Source organism: Cnephaeus nilssonii (genome assembly GCF_951640355.1).
Source record: "Cnephaeus nilssonii genome assembly, chromosome: 10".
Lineage (NCBI taxonomy): Eukaryota > Metazoa > Chordata > Mammalia > Chiroptera > Vespertilionidae > Cnephaeus > Cnephaeus nilssonii.
Window position 1 is genome coordinate 9,147,196 of NC_137081.1, and position 21,025 is coordinate 9,168,220.

General features: G+C 43.3%; 1 protein-coding gene across 1 annotated transcript in view; it reads left to right on the forward strand.

The window, feature by feature from the left end:
* The window catches only part of LOC307106091 (aldehyde oxidase 4-like), a gene marked incomplete at both ends in the record, with an annotated part of 66,924 nt that overhangs the window by 2,914 nt on the left and 42,985 nt on the right, over positions 1-21,025 (forward strand). Inside the window, 9 exons of the mRNA XM_079782166.1 lie at positions 754-811; positions 4,352-4,448; positions 5,061-5,169; positions 12,462-12,588; positions 14,240-14,301; positions 15,986-16,069; positions 16,640-16,720; positions 18,025-18,169; positions 18,394-18,486. Coding sequence (XP_079638292.1) covers positions 754-811; positions 4,352-4,448; positions 5,061-5,169; positions 12,462-12,588; positions 14,240-14,301; positions 15,986-16,069; positions 16,640-16,720; positions 18,025-18,169; positions 18,394-18,486 — 856 coding nt within the window. The remainder of the gene's footprint in view (positions 1-753; positions 812-4,351; positions 4,449-5,060; positions 5,170-12,461; positions 12,589-14,239; positions 14,302-15,985; positions 16,070-16,639; positions 16,721-18,024; positions 18,170-18,393; positions 18,487-21,025) is intronic.

Below are 21,025 nucleotides of genomic sequence, written 5' to 3' on the forward strand. Positions count from 1 at the left end.
TCCTCCAAGGATGTGGAAGGAAGCTTGGAGATATGAGGCATTTATTTAAAAATAATGTGGTTTGTTGTCGTTTTTCTTGGGGTGATAAAAATACACACACTTTTAGAAGAATAATGTCCTGTTTTTTGTTGTTGCTCAGTGCTACACTTCCAGGCGACTTTCTCTTCAGTTCTCTCTAATCTTGCCTGACTGTACCCAGTCGGGGAGCTGCTTGGGCAGGGAGGGCAGACAGCTTTCATCGCATGTGTCAGCTGTGATCTATTGGCGGCAACAGCCTGGCATGCAACGTGAGAGACAGAACAGCGATTGATGCTCCCTTCTGCTCTTCCCTCACCTGCTGGCACCTGCATTTCACTGAGGAAGGATGGAGAAGACAGGGGTGTCTCCCTTAAACCCACTCCCTTCTGATCTTATGACTCCCTTAGAAAATCTTCTGCAGCTAACCTGTTTTGTGGCTTTCTGTAGCCACTAGTTCTCTTGATCAATTTTGGAACCTGTGTATCCATTTCCCTAGATGACTAAGGTAAAACAATCCAGAATTTACACTTGTCATATGTGTTACCAAATTCAGAGGCATTAAGATAATGCTCCATCATTTTTTCAAAATTCTGGTTCCAAGTATTGTGTTTCCTTTGCTGTTGTTTTGTCTTTGGACGCCATCACCTATCAAAAACATGCCCCTAAACAACAGGTAGAATTGCCATGCGTTCTGGTGTTCTCTTCCTGAAGCCCTCCTCTCGCTCCACAATGTAGGTCGTAGAGAAGAGCGCCGATCCTGAAATGAACCTGCTGTTCTACCTGCGGAAAGTCCGTATCCTTACATTTCGCTGTAATCCGTCTGGATTTGGGTGGTAAACAGTGAACACGCTAAGACTTCTGAAGAAAGCTGCCCTGTATTTGTTCTGGGTCAATAACCTGGTGGCCAATGTGTAGCGTCCAGTTGGAGTTCAGAGAATGCATCCAGAAGGGATAGATGTGTACTTTATTTGTTGTATTTTTCACCTGAGCACACAACCAAAAGACCCCTCCAGGGAACCACGAGGGTCCACGGGGAATAGCTTTGGGAAATAACTTCATGACTTTTGAGGCCCACGGTCACCCGGATGGCAGCTTCATGTTCAGGCGTGTGAAGGTGAAAACACCTGGCCAGTTGCTCAGGGCAGCATGTCCCCGACAATGGTTTCCCACCAGCACATTTCACTGACTTGGCACGTATGCCTTTTCATAAACTTTATTGAAGAAGACAAGGTTTTATAAACACTTCAAAATTCCAAAGTCTAGCGAATGCCCTCCCAGATCCCCACCTGGATCTAAAGCTTCCTTCACCTCTCACTCCTCCGAGACCTCCAGTAGAGCTTCGATAAAGATTCAAAAAGCATTTCTTGGTTTTGGGTGCAACTATAAAGGGGGTAGCACGAGGGCGTGATTCTGGCCCTATATCTGTCTTTTTCCCTCCCAACATACACACCCCAATGCATGACTTTATTTCTCCCTGTTCTTCCCTTGCCAAGTTTATCTAATAAATTATGTGTGCTGGATGCCATCTTGTCTATGGAAACCCTTGCAATATAGTTTCCTACCCTATCATTTTACTCCTCTCGTCAATATATCTACCCCTATTCCACTCACTATTCCAGGAACTGTACAGGTGACCGGACTATCACCGGGCAGCTGGGATGGACGGGGTGACTCCATGGGAGGCTGTGACCTTGGGAAGGAGTGAAATAGTGAAAGAAAGATGGGATGGCTCCCTTATATTTGGTTTCTTGTGTGACTGGGTCCCATTCTGGCAATGACGCCTGAGTCAGGCCCCATGTCAGCAGCAAATTGGGGTTTTGTGGGAGCCTGAAGTTTTTATAATATTGGAGACCTGCCTTCAGGGAAAAAATATAAAATTAGCAATGTAAATTAGGTACAGGGCCCTGGAAGGGGCCATGGGAGTCCTGTGAAAAGTGCTGGTGTATGCACATGAGGTGCTGGCTCTGGCAGAAAATCCAATATTTGTGAATCACCCACTTGAGGAACAAGTTAAAAATAAGCCTCTGGCCGAAACCGGTTTGGCTCAGTGGATAGAGCGTCGGCCTGCGGACTCAAGGGTCCCAGGTTCGATTCCGGTCAAGGGCATGTACCTTGGTTGCGGGCACATCCCCAGTAGGGGGTGTGCAAGAGGCAGCTGATCGATGTTTCTCTCTCATCGATGTTTCTAACTCTCTATCCCTCTCCCTTCCTCTCTGTAAAAAATCAATAAAATATAAAAAAATAAAATAAATAAGCCTCTGGCCCAGTGGGTGTGGCTCAGTGGTTGAGCATCTACCCAGGAGTCAAGAGGTCACCTGTAGATTCCCGGTCAGGGCACATGCCCATTTGGGGGCTCAATCCCCAGTAAGAGGGGGGGGGGGTACAGGAGGCAGCTGATCAATGGTTTTCATCACTGATGTTTCTTTTTCTCTCTCCCTCTCCCTTCCACTCTGTCTAAAAATCCATGAAAACATATTTTAAAAATAATAAGCCTCTGACTCCATCCCAGAACTGTTGACTCTGTAATCAGAGGTTGGGGCCTGGACGTCTCAGGTGAGCCACATTTACTTAGAACGACTTCTTTATGCCTTTAGGCACCAGGAAGAATGAACAGAGGAGGACACTGGGGAGATGGGAGGCTAGGGCAATTCTGCCTAGAGCGGCTTCCGGCCATGTTTCCTTGGGAGTCCATGCATGTTCAGCTTGCTCCGAATATCGATGAATTTCTTCATTTAGGAGTTCTAGAGAAAGCACAGAGACGTCTGTAGTGAACTTAGAAGTGATATAAAGGGAAGAGGTAGGGTGTGCTGACCAAAGGTGCGATTTTGACGCTGGGTAAATGGAAGGTGGCAAAGCCCGTGAGGGAGGATTTGGCCTGTTGTTTGCTTTTGTGTGTTTGTTTTCCAGCTACAAGCCCAGTTCCTGGAATAATGAGTGGAATAGGCGCAGATATATTGGCTAGAGGAAAATCATACAATAATTAATGAATAATGATACAAGAATAAACTCTGTGTTTCATGTACTCACCACTGTAGGCCTGCTTTTGCCCACCTTCTGTATTTTATCTGGCAACCTACTTAAATGACGAGCTTTAGGATGAACTGACAAAATATGGAAGGAACTGTTTGAGGAAGGCACCTCTGGTGGGAGTGGACGAAGGAAGCATCAAACTAGCTGTTTGGTGACCAAAGGACAAAGCAGCTAGTTGCACCAACTGTTTGCTTTTTCATTCAAGGAAATGTTAACACATGCATCATAAAGCTGTTTCACTTCGGGAGTGTACTGACCCAACCCAGTATTACATCTGTGCAGCCGTCTCTAAGATGAAGTTAGTCTCCACCTCTACCCAAGCCAAGTATGATCTCCACCCATGAAATCCTTTTAAACCTCAACCAGAAAAGCTCCCAAGCCAATTCCAGCAGATTCTTACTGAACAGAAAGCAGGGAGTTTACATAGGTTGTTTGTTCTCCCTCGGTGGAAATATGCAAATGCTTTACAGAGGAAAAGTACACAGTGGTTGTTGACATGACTAGCTCAGGAACCATAGTTATTAAATTAATAGTCCCTAACCCCATAAGAAGGTAAAAGCATTGCATTGCTGAGCCAGAGAAAGGCAAGTTTTCCAGGGGGATTTTTCTAAGTTTTGCACACACCACCACCTCCACAGCAATAACGTAACCTGAGTCCAGAGTCCATGGTCCACAACTCTGGATTTAACCGGCTTTTTCCTTCATTTGGATGCAACCCCTGATCTAACAGGCACGGGGCTCTCTGTAGTTTTCACGTACCCCACGTAGTGGGACTATCCAGATGGTGCGCTGCAGAAATGGTAACGTGTTGATTTGCAAAGTGTTGCCCTAGTCCCTTCAGGAGTGCCATCTTATTATCTCCCAAAATATGAAAAAATTTGCATTTAGAAATGCATCTGAAAAAAGAAAGAAAATTTATTCTCACCTTTACCAATGAGCTCCTTTACATGCAAAAGTGCAACTCTGAGCAAGGAACTCAAGAGAACATGTTACTTGTCAGCATCCGAGGAAAAGGAGTGTAAAAAGCAAAGGGGCCCAGCCTGTGTGGCTCAGTGGTTGAGTGTTGACCCATGAACCAGGAGGTTACTGTTCGATTCCCAGGCAGGGCACATGCCCGCGTTTCAGGCTCAATCCCCAGTAGAGGGCATGCAGGAGGATCAATGATTTTCTCTCATCGTTGATGCTTCTATCTCTCTCTCCCTCTCCCTTCCTCTCTCTGAAATCAATAAAAAATATATATATATTTAAAAAATAAAAGCAAAGGGGCCTGGGCCCCTCTTTTCCTTGACTCGCTTCTTTCCAGTCCACCTCACAGGCAGCAAGTACGGCTGTGGGAGTGGAGGCTGTGGCGCCTGCACTGTCATGGTGTCAAGATATGACCCCAAGACCAAGAAGATCCGGTATCCTTTGTGTTGGCCAGGGCCATGCTTGGGCACATCTGGGAAGGTTGTGGAGCCTCCCACTTTGCTGTCCATATTCACTCCTCTCCTCTCCCCAGGTGTCCATGGCACTCACACAGCTCTGGGCCTGCTCTCCTGCAGCTTCCTGAGTTCCAGATCTTTCCCATGGACTTTCTTCCCATCAGATTATATTTAATTGGGCTAGTGTGCAACCAGAGTATTTGCATTTTTAAAAGCTTTGCATGGCTGGGAATCACTGGGCTTAACTAACCCATGGTGGTTTATATAAGTCAATATATCATCTTATGATCAGTAAAACATTTCTTTCCCTAGAATGAGGGGGGGGGGGGAAATAGAGAATTGAGGGTCTCTGGGAGGCCCTACACAAAACGCTTTCTTATTCTATTTTTCCATTTCTTTTTAATATCCTACACCAGCCACATGTAAGTCCTTTCTTGAACACTCCCAGAAATTTATGGTTTTATATCTAGAGTGCTCTGTATTCTCACGGAAATACAGTCTCGTGATTTTCCTGGACCGACATTACTCCCTGAATTATGTTACCCACTCCCTATGATTCCCAGGTGTTCTCTTTACACAATTCTATCACAGTCATTATCCAGTCACCGCATGCCTGGTGCCCATCTGTTCTCTGTATGGGGCTGCTGTCACCACGATAGAAGGTATAGGAAGCATCAAAACCAGGATTCACCCCGTGCAGGTAAGAGGGTACTCTGATTGGGAACAGGTGTTGGTACAGGTATCCCACATAGTCCCACGTACTCTAAATAGGTCACCAACTGGGAAATCCTTTGTGTTTTTAAATTCGCATTTTGTTAGATTCCATGCTTCGTAGCTAGGGATCTTTTCAAAGATTGGTGTATAAACCAAGATCTCTTCATTAATTTGGATATATCTTCCTTAGCTTCTCAGCCCCATCTTTGCCCTAAACTAAAACAAGGACAGTTCAGTCTTATGAGAAAAGAAAATGAGATAGAAAAGCAGAAGTTTATAGAAGATAACTGGTCGTCTACCACATCCAAAACACTGAACTCTGAATGAGAGGCTAATTGTGTGTACAAGTACTCCCCACACTCACCAAATGTCTCAGGAGAAAGTGAGCACCCAGGACTTTTTGAAGAAATGACGATGCTATTTGTGTATTCTAGCATAGGAACTGCTGCAGAAGTTGTTCTAAACGCAGTGTATAGAAAGGAAATTATAAATAGCCATATTTCCCCTTGGCATTCTTTCCCTAAACCGGCTTTAAAACTGTGCTTGGAGCATAGAGGCCAAGAGCGTCCTCTGACAGTGTGTTACCATTGATGGGTATTTGGTTACGGTGCATGTCCTTCAACCATAACTTTAATGACTTTTTGATCTTATTAAGATCCTACCTCATACCTGACTCATCACCTTAACAGTTACAGAAGCACTTCATGCTGCAGCCTATCAGATTTCTTTCTCTCCAGTCACCTTTCAAAATCACACTTGACATTCAATATTACATTAGTTTCAGGTGTAAAACATAGTGGTTTGACATTAATGTAACTTACGAAGTGATCCCCCTGGTAAGGCTAGTACCAGCTGGCACCTACAGTTATTACAATATTATTGACTATATTCCCTATGATGTACTTTACATCCCATGACTATTTTGTATTTGCCAGTTTGTTCTTCTTGATTTCCTTCCCCCTTTTCACCCAGACCCCCAACCCCCGCCCTCCCATCTGGCAACTGTCAGTTTGTTCTCTGTATCCATGAGTCAGCTTCTGTTTTGTTTGTTTGTTTGTTTGTTTGTTTTGTTCTTTAGATTTCACATATAAGTGAGATCATATGTTATTTGTCTTTCTCTGTCTGACTTATTTCACTTACATAATACTCTCTACGTTCATCTGTTGTCCAAATGGTAAGATTTTATTCTTTTTTAAGGCCAAGTAATATTTCACTGTATATATGTACCATGGCTTTTTAAAAATTTTTTTTAAATCTTTATTGTTGAGATTATTGGTCCCTCTTTTTCCCCCCTTGTCCCCCTCCACCTGGTTCCCACCTGCCACAGGCCTTCACCATTCTATTGTCTGTGTCCATAGGTAATGCATATCCTACATAATAAAAGGGTAATATGTAAATTACCATCACTCCGCTACACCCACGGTTGGGCCAGCGGGAGGCACAGGGGGCGGGACTCGGCGTGGCCTGGGTGGCCGATTGGGCCGGCGGGCCGCTGAGCTCACGTCGCCAGCGGCGGCGTGAGCTCAGCATCTGCGCCATGGCTGTGCTGCGGCACAGAAGGGGCCTCTGGGGCAGTGAGCCCACGTCCTGCTGCGGACCATCAAAAGTGGGGAGCAAAAGCGGGGGAGCTGGCTGTCTGTCCACTCCGGCACCAGGCCTTTCGAAAGCCTCCACCACACCGGAAGCTTTTGAAAGGCCTGGTGCACCAGCGGACAGACAACCAGCTCCCCCGCGATCGAAAGCGGGGAGTTGTGTGTCCGCTCCAGCACCAGCAGACCCCCGGCCATCAAAAGCGGGGAGCAGGCTGCTAGCAGTGTCCGCAGAGCATGCTAGGCTTTGCGGGGCAGTGGATATGGCCTGGATGGCAGGTTAGGCCTAGGGGACCCTACACATGCATGATTTAATCATGCACTGGGCCTCTAGTATGCATATAAGATCTTTGTTTAATCACTTCCTGCCCCCCACTCCTCTTCCCTCTGAGAATCGTCAGTCTGTTCCATTTCCATGCCTCTGATTCTATTTTATTCACCAGTTTATTCTGTTCATTAGATTTTTTATTCATTTATTTTGATTTTTAGATTCAATTGTTGATAGGTAAGTATTTGTTGCCATTTTGTTGTTCATATTTTTTATCTTTTTCTTTTTCTTCTTCTTCCTCTTCTTAAAGAATACCCTTCAACATTTCATATAATACTAGTTTGATGGTGATGAACTCCTTTAGCTTTTTCTTGTCTGTGAAACTGTTTTTCTGACTTTCAATTTTAAATGTTAGCTTTGCTGGGTAGAGTAATCTTGGTTGTAGTTTCTTGCTATTCATCACTTTGAATATTTCTTGCCACTCCCTCTGGCCTGCCTAGTTTTTTTTGTGAAATCAGCTGACAGTCATATGGACATTCCCTTGTAGGTAACTAACTGCTTTTCTCTTGCTGTTTTTAAAATTCTCTCTTTTTCTTTAGCCCTTGGCATTTTAATTATGATGTGTCTTGGTGTGGTCCTCTTTGGGTTCCTCTTGTCTGGTATTCTCTGTGCTTCCTGGACTTATAAGTCTATTTCTTTCACCAGGTAGGGGAAGTTTTCTGTCATTATTTCTTCAAGTAGGTTTTCAATAACTTGCTCTCTCTCTTCTTCTGACACTCCCATAATGTGAATATTAGTACACTTGAAGTTGTCCCAGAGGCTCCTTACATTATCTTCATATTTTTGGATTCCTTTTTCTTCTTGTTCTTCTGGTTGGGTGTTTTTTTGTTTTGTTTTGTTTTTTTCTTCTTTATATTTCAAATCGTTGATTTGATTCTCAGACTCCTCTATGCTACTGTTGAATCCCTGTATATTATTCTTTATTTCAGTCAGTGTATGCTTAATTTCTGACTGGTCCTTTTCCTTTTTCTTTTTTCTTTTTTTTTTTTTTTTTTTTTTTTTTTGCATTCTCATTAAGATCCTTGAAAGTCTCACTAAGTCCCTTGGAGGTTTCTAGAAGATTCTTGAGTAACCTTATAACCATGGTTTTGAACTCTATATCCAGTAGTTTGTTTCTTCCATTTCTTTCATTTGTGACATCTTTCTTTGTCTCCACATTTTGGCTGTTTCCCTGTGTTTGTTTCTATGTATTGGGTAGAGCTGCTATGTCTCCTTAAGTTGGTAGAGTGGCCTTGTGTAGTAGGTGTTCTATAGTGCCCAGTGACTCAGCCTCCCCAGTCACCTGAGCTGGGAGATCTAGGTGCAGTTTTGTTGTGTTGAGACTTGATTGCTATTGGTGTCACTGGGAGGAATTGACCTCCAGGCTAATTGGCTGTGAGGACCAACTGCAACTGCAGTGGGAGAGCTGCTGTGCAGGAGACACCCCTATGGAGCAGGACTTGCTGCAGTGGGGTTTTGGTGCTCACTGAAACTGCCCCTTGAGTGTGTCGCTTATGGATGTGTAGAGTTGTAATCTGGTATGGTCTGACACTGACCACTGGGTACACTGGCTCTTGGGTCTCCAAGGAGGTGCAAAGTCAGCTACTACCTGGGCCACCCAGCAGGAGCTACAGAGAGATATGCAGATTTCTCCTCTTTGTACCGGATTTGGAAGTGCCCAGACAGGGCCCAGCTGTGAAGCAAGGCAGGCTAATGCTGGTGCCAGGTTTTGGCCTTTTAATGATAGGTTTGGGGCTTCCTGACCCAGATGCAGCTTGTTTGAGATTTTAATCAGAGCAAGGACAGGGCATTCATATGCAAAAGCTGCTGCTGGCAGCTTGAGTGGGGTTGTAAATTGGATGAGGCAGGGTCTTAGGGAATCACCAAGGTGGAGCAAACAAAAATGGCTGCCAGTCAGACCTGGCCCAGAGGTCCTAGCGTAGGAACAATGATCTGTGCAGCACCTCCATATGGGTGAAAGCCATCCTGAGTTCCTGTCTTGATACCAGACAATCCAGTTCCTCCTGGTATGTGTCTGTGTTCCCCAGAGCCTCGCCCTGATGCTGGAGCTCAGAGGAAGCAAGACCTTGTAAGTTCAGTTTGTGGTGCTGGCCTTTTAAGAGGATCAGCTGGGTCTCTAGCAGCCTCTGTGTCACTGAGCCCCAATCCGCACTGGTTTTTACAGCCTGTAGTTCTTACTGCCTATAGGGACTTCTTTTCCCCACTCTGGAATCCTGGGATGGGGGACTGGTGTGGGGCTGGGACCCTTGCTCCTCTGGGCAACCTCTGCAAAAATGATTAAAAAAGCGGCCCATGTGGGTGTCGGAGCAGCTCATTCTGTGCCTCCACACCTCCTACCAGTCTCAGTGTGCTTTCTTCTTTAGTTCTCTAGTTGTAGGACTTCTGTTTAGCCAGCTTTCCAGTAGTTCTGGATAATGGTTGTTCTGTATTTTAGTTGTAATTTTGATGTGTTTGTGGGAGGCAGTGAGTACAGGCATCTACCTACTTTGCATATATTGATTCTGTACCACAACTATTTATGCACTAGTCCATTGATGGACACTTATGTTGTTCCCATATCTTGGCTATTGTAAATATTGCTGCAATGAACATAGGGCTGCATATATTTTTTTCAAATTAGCCTGTCATGTTAACAAATGCAGTCTTCATTTCAGTAATTGTATTTTTAACTGATTCTTTTTTTTTATGTTTGATTGTCATTCTTATGTTTCTTATCTCTTTGTTGAAGTTCTCACTAAATTCATCCACTCTTCCCCTAAGTTCATAGAACATCCTTATAAGCAGTGTTTTAAACTCTGCATCTGGTAGAGCTTTCCATTTGTTGAGCTCTTTTTCTAAAGTGTTGTCCCATTCTTACATTTGGGACATTTTTCTTTGTTTCCCCAGCCATGTTGGCTGATTCTCTGTGTTTGTTTCTGTTTTAGGTGAATCTGTTACATCTTCTGGTCTTGGCAGAGTTGCCTTATATAATAGGTGTCCTGTAGGGCCCAGTGAGGCATTCTCCTTCATCACCTCAGTGGGTTGTCTGTGCCCTCCTATTATAGTTGAGCTTTCATTGCTGTGGCAATGTCAGTGGGACAAATTGACCCCAGGCTAACTGGCTGTGAGGAATGTCTGTGACTACCGCAGACAAGCTGTTTTTCAGGGGCTGATTCCATGGAGTGGTTTTGCTTTAGCAAGGTTCTGGTGCCTGCGCTGGCCATCCTTTGGGTCTGTTGTTTGTATGGCTAATTGGTTGGTGTTCTGGTGTGGTCTAAAACCAGGTATGATGGTTCTGGGACTTCTTGGGAGGATCTCTGGTGCAGACCAAGTCACTTGCTATGCCTGGCCCAAGGCCACCAGGTAGAAGCTACAAAGTGATCTGCAGATGGTTGCCACCTGTGCTGGACTTGGAGGTGCCTGGGAGAGGCGAGGCTGCAAAATGAGGCCAGCTGCCCCTTGTGCCAGAGGTATGAGGCATGCTGGGGCCAGATGCTACTTGTCTAGAGTTCGTGTGTCTCTAAGATAATTTAGGGAAGTCCACGGGGTAGGCCTAGACCTGTCACTTTAAAGAGGTTTCAGGCTTGTGCATAGTTGGGCAGGGCAGGTTCTTAGTGAATCACTAGGGTGGGGTGAACAGTGTTAAGTCAAACTAATTGGAGAATCAGATTTGGCACTACCTGCACCAGTAGGCTGGGCAGGAGAAGGACTCAACATAGGAACAATGGTGTCCACCAGATGGCTATGTGGGAGGAGAGCTCAACCAGGGAACAATGGTGTGCACTCCAGTATTTCTGTCCAAGAGAGAGCCACCCCTCCAGCCCTCAGCTGAAGCCAGATGATTCAGGTGCCCTTATGTCCCTGGCACTTTTCAAGCTGCTGCCCCTTTTCTGGAACTTGGGGCAAATGTTTGTGGGTAAGTAAATCTGTGCTCAGGCACTTTAAGAGGATGCCTGGGTCTCCAACACTTCTCAGTCTCACTCAGACAGAACCCCTGCTGATTTTCACAGCCAAGTATTGTAAAGACTCCTCTTCCTGGCAACTGGTACTCTGGATATGAGTCTGGGATCCCTTGGTCCCTCCACAGCCAAGGTACCCCACCCTGTTCTTAACCATCATAGGTGGGTGTGGGATCAGCCTGTTTTGTGTCTTTGCCTCTCCTACCAATCACTATGTGGCCTCTTCTTTAAATCCTTAGTTGTAGGAATTCCATTCAGCTAGTCTTCAGGTGGTTTTTAGTGATGGTTGGTTTATAATTTGATTGTAATTTTGATGTCGTTATGGGAGAAGCCAAGCACAGCATTTACCTACTCCACCGTCTTAACCAGAAGTCTCTCTCAAATATTGATAATACATATGCTAGATTTGTTCAGTAGTGCCCTGGAATAGGCTCATACTGGCTTGTGAGAGCTGATTGTTAAACTTTCGGGAATTTTGTGAGCCATTCTTTAAACACAGCCATTATTAACAATGAAACTATACAAAGTTAAAATTAAATGAAGTAATGATAAAAACAAAGGTAATAAATATCATCATTCATCATCTGTTAATTATTTCACTACATTTACTGTTGTTTATACCCTTAAGATTATTTGTCTATTTTATCTACTTGGTGGAAATGCCATAGAATGTTATGCCACTGTACATCTCTCCCCAGATCCACATTCAAGGACATCACATTGGAAGCCTGACACCAGCCCTATTGGAAATATTTGCACAACTGAAATTGGTAGAAACTACAAATCAGGGCTTTTTTCCCCCAGAGATCCAGTTGTTAAGATTGATTACCACATTTATAGCCAGTTTATATGCCACATCTGAAACCCCACAGCCGCATTTCCCTTTAGCATTAGAACAATGTCTGTCCTTTTTTTAAATGGTTACATATGCCATTGTTGCATTAACATAATTATTTTTTTTCGATTACACTTGATATTCAATAATATATTAGTTCCAGGTGTACAGCATAGTGGTTAGACATTTATTTAACTTCCAAGGTTCCCCCCAAGATGATGGAGTAAGTAAATATGCTTGACTTCTCCCCAATAAGTCTAGTATAAACCTGACACCATATATAGTTATTAAAATGTTATCGAATATCTGTCCTTTAAGTTTAGCCATAGTTGAACTATGTGGCTTTCATCTCAGGGGGCGTACTGTTTGAAAAATGTTGAGCCAGCTGGTTGAGCACGAGGCAAGAGACACATGGGACAGAGCCACACAGAGGAACCCAGAGTCATGTCTCCCATCTACATCTTCATGGCATAGATTCTTTGTATAGAATGGATGGAGTAAATTGTTATTTCTCACTCTCTTTTATTTCCTGTCCAGGATAAGGAACCCAAAGGCTTAATGCATAAATAATGTACCCTTTCCTCCCAGGAAAGACTTGCCAAGTGCCATGGCACACAGTGTGGCTTCTGCAGCCCAGGGATGGCGATGTCCATCTACACGCTGCTGAGGAACCACCCAGAGCCGACCCCTGAGCAAATAATGGAAGCTCTTGGAGGTGAGCCTTCTTGGCCTTCTGCAGGCAAGACCTAAGATAGGAATGGACCAAGTAACTTGAGAAGGAGGTCTCTGCCATGGAGAGAAGTTGTGGCACAGCTTTGGGCTTCCTCTTTACTACCTCTCTTCACCCAAGTCCTTTCCAGGAAGTGCTGCCTTCATTTTGTCAGTAGAGAGGCCAAGAACTGGGGCTATATTGGTTTTATCACAAAACTTTCTCCCTTAATAGAGCCCATTGTCCTTCTGCAAAGCCATTCAGATGGGCTGTTGATAACACTTTCAATAGAATCTTTCCTAAAAGTGGAAATCTGGGTAGTATGGAGGAACAAGATTTTGTTGTTTATTTTTAAATTTATCTGTTAGGATCATTCATGAATTCTACTTACTTATATTAACTTTACAAAGAGAATAGGCTTTCAGATACTTTACAGTTTTATGTTCTGGCTGGGTTTATTATAAGATCAAAGAGGTCATAGATAGCAATTACTTATCATAATAAGCTTGGTGATGAATTCAATTTTCTTTTTTTAAAAATATATTTTATTGATTTTTACAGAGAGGAAGGGAGAGGAATAGAGAGTCAGAAACATCGGTGAGAGAGAAACATTGATCAGCTGCCTCCTGCACACTCCCTACTGGGGATGTGCCCACAACCAAGGTACATGCCCTTGACTGGAATCAAACTGGGACCCTTCAGTCTGCAGGCCGACGCTCTATCCACTGAGCCAAACTGGTTAGGGCATGAATTCAATTTTCTATAACAAATAGCTGTCAAGTTTAAATGAACAAACACAATTTTCTACAAAAAAAAGAGAGCATGTCATGTTATCAAATGTAGTCTTCTGTAACAAACATACCTAGTTTCAAAGTAACTGGTCACTAGTTCTTAGGAGAAAGCTGTAGGAGCAAATCTCTGAATATTATAAGAAAGCTCTTGGTATCTTTCAATAAAAAGACCTAGACAGAAATTCAGTTTTATGATGAAAGATGTAGACTAAAACAAACCATAAAATTTATGTTGAATTTTTACTAACTGATATGGAAATATCCTCTAATAGTTTTCCTTGTCTCTCAACAACTTCTTTACTCAAAATTTTTCAGTTTCTCACTAAGTACTAAAACTTTGACCTATGGTTTCAATTATAATTTTAACCAAACTTGAATAGATTTGAACAATAGATCATCTTTGTTCAATGAAATAACCCACACTAATGAGGTATATAGAGTTTTGAAAAATCAGATATATTGTGATTTTTCTTGCTTTTTTTTTTTTTTTTTTTTTTTTTTTTAATATACACAGTCTTATAGCAATGGAGTATTTCCTCCCAGATTCTATGCCTGTAATTCACATAGCGACCACTATGAGACTATGTTGTAAAGTCTGGTACAAGATCTATTTTTGAAGAACATCTCTGTTCCAAAGAGCGATTTTGCTGGTTTGGGAAGAAGAAAGAAAGAAAGAAAGAAAGAAAGAAAGAAAGAAAGAAAGAAAGAAAGAAAGAAAGAAAGAAAGAAAGAAAGAAAGAAAGAAAGAAAGAAAGAAAGAAAGAAAAGAATTTAAATGCAATTATAACTTTCCACTGAAAACATGAAGCACAAATATGCAATATATTTCTATATCATTTGTTAAAAATTGATCTCTTCTTAATCAGGTAATTTGTGTCGCTGTACTGGATACCGACCAATTATAGAAAGTGGAAATACTTTCTGCGTGGTAAGTTAAAATAAAGAATATGTATAGAAATTTTTTTCAACTGATTTAATTGTTTTTTAATCTATATTTCATTTTCTTCAATAGAGTTTGCATCTATTGAAAAGCAAAATTATTAAAAGCTCAGTATATCCTCTATGCCATGTCTATAAGCTTTGAAGGAACATGTGTGAAAGAGAATTAGTGAGCAGGAAGGGAAGACACAGAGGAGGCTTAAGAAGAATAAGCCTGGAAAGACATGATGGGAATGAGTGCATGGAGTTGCAGTAACTGGACAGCGCAGTATCCTATGATCCTAAAGAGGAGACATACTTTCAACAGACAAGGTCTCAGTTAGGTGTTTTTCCAGCACCCATTTTTTTATGGCAAAAATTAATTATATATAATTTTGATTGACCAGAACAACTCAAGGTATACAAGTTAATTCCAAATTCTAATTTTTTTTTTTAAAAGAAACTACTGTTAGGCCAGTAATGAAGAATTCAAAAAGCTTTTACAAAGCTACAGGCTAGTTTATTTTAAATCCTGAGTAAAATACTATTTAAATTGAACCATATGAATTGCCAATATTCCACCATTTTTGACCCATGAAAACAACAACTTTATGTGATTCAACCCAATACTATGGAATTATTTTCCTGGAGGTGAAATCTGTATAATGATAGGTATTGCTGTCTCACTCACTCTGGGTCCCCACATTCAGACATTTACAGTTAGTTCCTTTATTGTGCATAGCGTGGTCACAAAATCCAAATCCCTTCTTAACTCTGCAGGAAATGACCTTACCCAAGTCCTCCCCCGAGACTTGAGTAAAAATATAAGCTACCACTTTCGCTCTTCCTAGTGTCAAAAACTGTGCGCACCTATTGCATATTTAATCTAACAAACCTCTTTGGAACCTGTTTCATTTTCCTAATTTAACAAACTCAACCCAGCTAGTATGTGCTAAAGCAGGAGCTAGAACCCAGGTCTCCTTGTCTCCATGTATGAAGTCACACTAGTGGCCTGTGAACGGCCACAGACGCAGGCTGTGTCTGTACATGACAAGGGCAGACAGGAATGAAATGATCCACCTGCGAGTTGCAGTCCCTGACCGGTGGACTCAGGCCCAAAACACTCCTTTGGTTCTGCACAAAAGGTCCTGAAAACTAAGGTCAAATGGTCTGGGACTTAAATTATCCAAATAACCAGAATAGCTACACTAACATGCAAATAAACTCGGGTTTTCCGTTTCTTTAGATATGTACGTAGCAGGTCTTCAAGGCAGTCTGCCTTCCCACGGCTTCATTAAAGGTCCACACTGTCTGACCCTTACAAGGAAAAAGAGCCTTTTTGTTTTGTTTTGTTTTGTTTTAAGTTAACACCTTACAACTACACTCCGTTTACCTCGCTTTTTGTGGGAAGCCTTAACTGCTGACCAAGCATTCCTCTAACTCTTCATTCTCCCCCGAGACTTGAGTGAGACCATTAACAAGATCCTATCATGAGCGTGGTGCGCATTCCTGCCATTTCTCTAGCTTTTCAGTGATTGAATACCTTGTTCCCCACCCCAGCCCATTACAGAGTCCTTGAGGGCAAGGACACACTCTATGACCTCCTCCTGTGGGGCCTGGGCGCTGCCTGGTACTCAGGTTAGAATTTAAAGAATCAACCAATGGTTTTGTTTTAAACTGCATTCCTTCCAAAGGCATCAACTGTCTGTCAGATGAAAGGATCGGGAAAATGTTGCATGGATCAAGAAGAAAGGTCTTCTGTGAAGGGACAGGAAAAGGTAAGTATTGGTGCATTTCCGCTGCATTTGGGTTTGACTGAAAAATACCCACGTAGATCCAAATGTATTCACGTTTTCTACTCTTTTCGGTAAATTCAGGGCATAAACAGCCTTCAAAAGTCCCCCAAATGGGCAGGCCCTTGACTTTCATGAGGCTAGTCACCACAGAAGGCTGTCCTCCATCAGAAGCATTACAACTTTCCGTGCTAATCTGGGTTTACCCACCCCCTCACCCCCAATCAGGCGACGTAAGCAGGGGTGCCTCTTTATGATCATGGCAAATACATATCTGCAGATAACACTTGAGACCCAGCACAGAAGCTTAACACCCAATTCCTGACAGCCAAAGAGCCAGCCTGAGCTCAGTAAAGCTGCCAGGGGCTCCGTCGTGGTCCTCCGAAGGTGGGGAGAATCCCACTGGGGACACCCTGTGCTCTGGCACCCACCCTTTGTGTCTGAGGTGTCAGAGGGTCAGGCCCTAACTCTGAAGTCCCACAGTTAGAGGCTCCTGTGCATCTCCCAGTAACTCTGAAGTTCCACTTGTATTTTATTTTGTTTTGTTTTGTCGAGATATGTACCAAACTGTATAATGAAGACGAATTCCAGCCCTTGGATCCATCCCAGGAACCTATATTCCCTCCTGAACTGATAGTAAGACACTTTACTTTTGTTGTTTCATAGCATAATGTGGTATAAGCCTTGTGTATTATCCTGTGGCATTACCGAGCTTTAGACATTAGAAGTTGGAATTGTGCCCACTATAATAACCCCTTTTCAGGAACGTGTTCAGCTCCACTGGAAATCATTTGAAGCAGATAGTTTAGAGGCGTAGGGCTGCCAGGACCTCAGAGATGCTTTGGTCCCACCCCCTCCGTTGAAGGGTCTGAGCTCAGAGCTTGTAGGTGACGTACCCAATGTCACACTCTGTGAGATACGTTTAAGGCATTTTGTAAAACTGGTGAAGTAAGATTCAAATGATACTTATTATGATGGGATTAAATTATTCTTACAATTAACCTCTGTGATTTCAACTCAGGTGGGAGAGAGAGAGAGAGAGATAATATAAACAGTGCGATAGGCCCATCATTCTATTCCATGACCATGCCCTGGAGAGAGCATGAGATGAGGGATATGATTCTACTGGCTTCTCAGAGTCTCAGTCCCTCCACACCCCTCAGAGTGTGAAAACTTGGACACGCCTAGTATTTTGCGATTATATGCATACATGTTGATGTAGATACACATGTGTATAAATACAGAGTTATAAAAACATCCACATATACTATACCTGTTGGATGATTTAAGGCAGTGGTCAGCAAACTCATTAGTCAACAGAGCCAAATATCAGCAGTACAACAATTGAAATTTCTTTTGAGAGCCAAATTTTTTAAACTTAAACTTCGTCTAACGCCATTTCTTCAAAATAGACTCGCCCAGGCCGTGGTATTTTGTGGAAGAGCCACACTCAAGGGGCCAAAGAGCCACATGTGGCTCACGAGCCGCAGTTTGCCGACCACGGATTTAAGGGATGTTTTTCAAGGGTAACTTGACCTATAAGCAATTTTTATCCTAAAAAAGACCAACACCTAATCCCAAAAATGAGGCCCCTCTGAGTCACTCTTGGGACAGAACTAGAGTGAGAAGCTGGGCTGTTTAGACACTCATCATACCATGCGGCCTCCTCTTCACACACTTACTTCAAAACAAGGTCTGCTCTACTCTACATGCAGGCATTGACGGGCAGACACCTATTATGATGTTTAATGCAATGGTGCCCACACAAAACTTACAAATCTAGTCTCAAACAAAGCCACCCTTTCCTGTTCCCTAGAAGTTAGGTCTATCAGAAAGCTAAAATGGCCAGTGGGCCATTTGGACACCCAGAGCAGTGTATATCCTCACGGCATGCAGCCCAGCAGCCTCACCTGAGAGTCTGTGGCTTTGCTTCTCTGCAGAGGATGGCGGAAGATCCAAGCAAGAGAAGGCTGACGTTTCAAGGGGAAAGGACCACCTGGATGACCCCTGTGACCCTCAACGACCTCCTGGAGCTGAAAGCCAACTACCCCAAGGCCCCCCTGGTCATGGGGAACACCACAGTGGGTGGGTGTTTTAAAGTATGTTCTCTAGGTAACCCAAACACCCGTGTCTCTTTAAACTCCTCCTAAATGCAATTCATCTTTACTAATGGACGCCTCTGCCGCTAGAATGCTTTGTTGCTTTCTTTTGCAAATGTCATTTTTGTCACCATTTTCCCTCCTGATTATCTGTAAGCAACATCTAGTAACACCCATTGACTTCCTTTCCTAATTGCTTTTCTCCTTAAGGACCCGGCATTAAATTCAAAGATGAATTCCATCCAGTTTTCATATCTCCATTTGGGCTTCCAGAACTGTATTTTGTGGACAGCACAGACAATGGTATGCACCTTCTTTTTTTAAATAAGATGTAATGATTGGCTGTTGGTGGACTGTTCATTATATTCAATGGGCTGATTTGAGCACTTCATAGATTATCTGCTGACCTCATTTATTCATTCAGAAATGCTTATTGAGCATCTACTCTGTGTTTCTGTGAGCTTTTTCAAACTAATGCACTCCCCTCGGCTGTGTCACTGAGGACTGCATTGTCATAGGAGCCGTAATGGCAGGAAGATGCCACGTAGTTCAGCCAGGTACAGGAAGACTGACTGAATAAGAAGACTTAAGACATTGGCTGGCCAGTAGGAAAGCATCTTGCTAGACATTCTTTTCTTTTTTTCCTTCACCCGAGGAAATGTTTTTATTTTATTTTTAAAATATTTTTATATGTTTTTATTGATTTCAGAGGGAGAAAGGGAGAGGGAGATATAGAAACATCAATGAGACCGGATCGTTAATTAACTGCCTCCTGCATGCCCCCTACTGGAGTTCGAGCCTGCAACCCCAGCATACGAATCAAACCGTGATCTCCTGATTGACACTAAACTTCTGAGCCACACTGCCAGGCTGTTTTTATTTATTAGAGAGCGAGAGCGAGAGCGAGAGCGAGAGCGAGAGCGAGAGCGAGAGCGAGAGCGAGAGCGAGAGAGAGAGAGAGAGAGAGAGAGAGAAACACACGCCCGGACAGGAGATCTAACCCAAAACTCAGCTATGTGCCCTGACCAGGATTTGAACCCACAGCCTGTTGTTGTACGGGACAATGCTCTAACCAACTGAGCCCGCTAGACATTACTTTGTGATTCACAAATTTGTTTAAGGCTCATCTACACGCACATATATTCACACACACACACACAACCTAGACTACAAAATTTGAAAGTTTAGCTATGAACAATAACCTTATTTATTTCACGTTCTTTTCACAATTTAGCAAGTGCTTTCATATCTCATTTCTCTTTATCCTCACAACCCTGGGAGGTATACATAGCAGGTAGCCTTGGTATCTCTGTTCTCCTAAAGGATTTGTAGCGTTAAAGGCTGAAATAACTTCCCAACTTTGCACAGTTATCACTTGGTTAAGTCAGGACTAGATCCCATGTCTTCTTACTCTCAGTCAAGTACTCCTTCTACATGGCACCAAATAAGGCTGCCTGAGAAACATATCCCACCGTCCACTACCAAAACTCAGCATCTGAATGGAGAACACGTTATAGGAGCTAAAAGTGCTATGTAAAATAGGCTTCTCCCCAGTGAGTAAACAGCAATCAAACGGAAAATTGACTGCTTCCCCTATGACCTGCTAATCTGAAGTCAGTCTGCCCATTCATTCTTTTCACCTTTTACACTCCCAGGAAGAGGTGGAGCAGGGAGGAACCTCCTCTGATAGAGGAGGCGGAGGGAAGGAAGGTTGTGAAAGTACTTGGTGAGGGGGGAGGGGCAAGGGTTGGGGAGGTAGAGCCTGCAGAATCGAAACCAATGTTTCTCAATCTCTTTATTGCTGCCTCTCAAAGGGGCAATAAAATTTTTTTCTCTAATCATCCCTCCATGAAATCTAAAACCACAGAGAGACAATGTATCTTTTTATGTACAGTACTAATGGCCTGGTGCATGAAATTCGTGCACAAGGGGGGTGTCCCTCAACTAGACCTATACCCTCTCCAATCTGGGACCCCTCGGGGGATGTCCAACTGCCAGTCTAGGCCCGATCCCACAGGGACATCCCTCTCACAATTCGGGACTGCTGGCTCCTAACTGCTCACCTGCTTGCCTGCCTGATCGCCCCTAACCATTCTGCCTGCCAGCCTGCTTGCCCCCAATTGCCCCCATGCCAGCCTTCTCGCCCCCAACTGCACCCCCCGCCAGCCTGATCACCCCCAACTGCCCTCCCCTCCTGGCCTGATCACTCCTAACTGCCTCTGCTTCAGCCCCGCCACCATGGCTTTGTCCAGAAGTATGTCCGGAAGGTCTCCCAGAAGGTCTCTCGGTCTAATTAGCATATTACCCTTTTATTAGTATAGATATAGATCAGCACTTTATACATAAAAAGAAAAAGTTTTTTTCACCCCCTTGGGGGCAGTATTGCCCCCTTAAGAATACCTAAACCAGATGACATCACTACTCAAAGCATCCCCTGTGAGTTCACCTGCATGAAACCGGCCCGAGGCACAGGTGGGTGTCTGTTCTCATTCTGATAAGGGAACAGTAGGAAGTGATGGCTGTGGAAGGAAAACAAGTGGGCAACGCGAATGTGCAGGTCAATTCCCACATGGGCTTCCTGAGCTTTTAAAAATCTTATAAAGTCTTGGCTGCAAATTTTATATTTGATCAATACATTCCGGAAAACACTAAATTGGAAATAAACTAATAAATTTCAAATATCTGTGATTGACATACATTAGCATATATGGCACATATGACTGTATACATGACTGAGAAAAAGAATTTGGTACCTACTATTTGGGAATAATGCGAATTGCCAGAAATGATCTTGATCTTTGGTTTATGTCATTCTAAGTTAATGTGAAAAGAGAAGATCTAT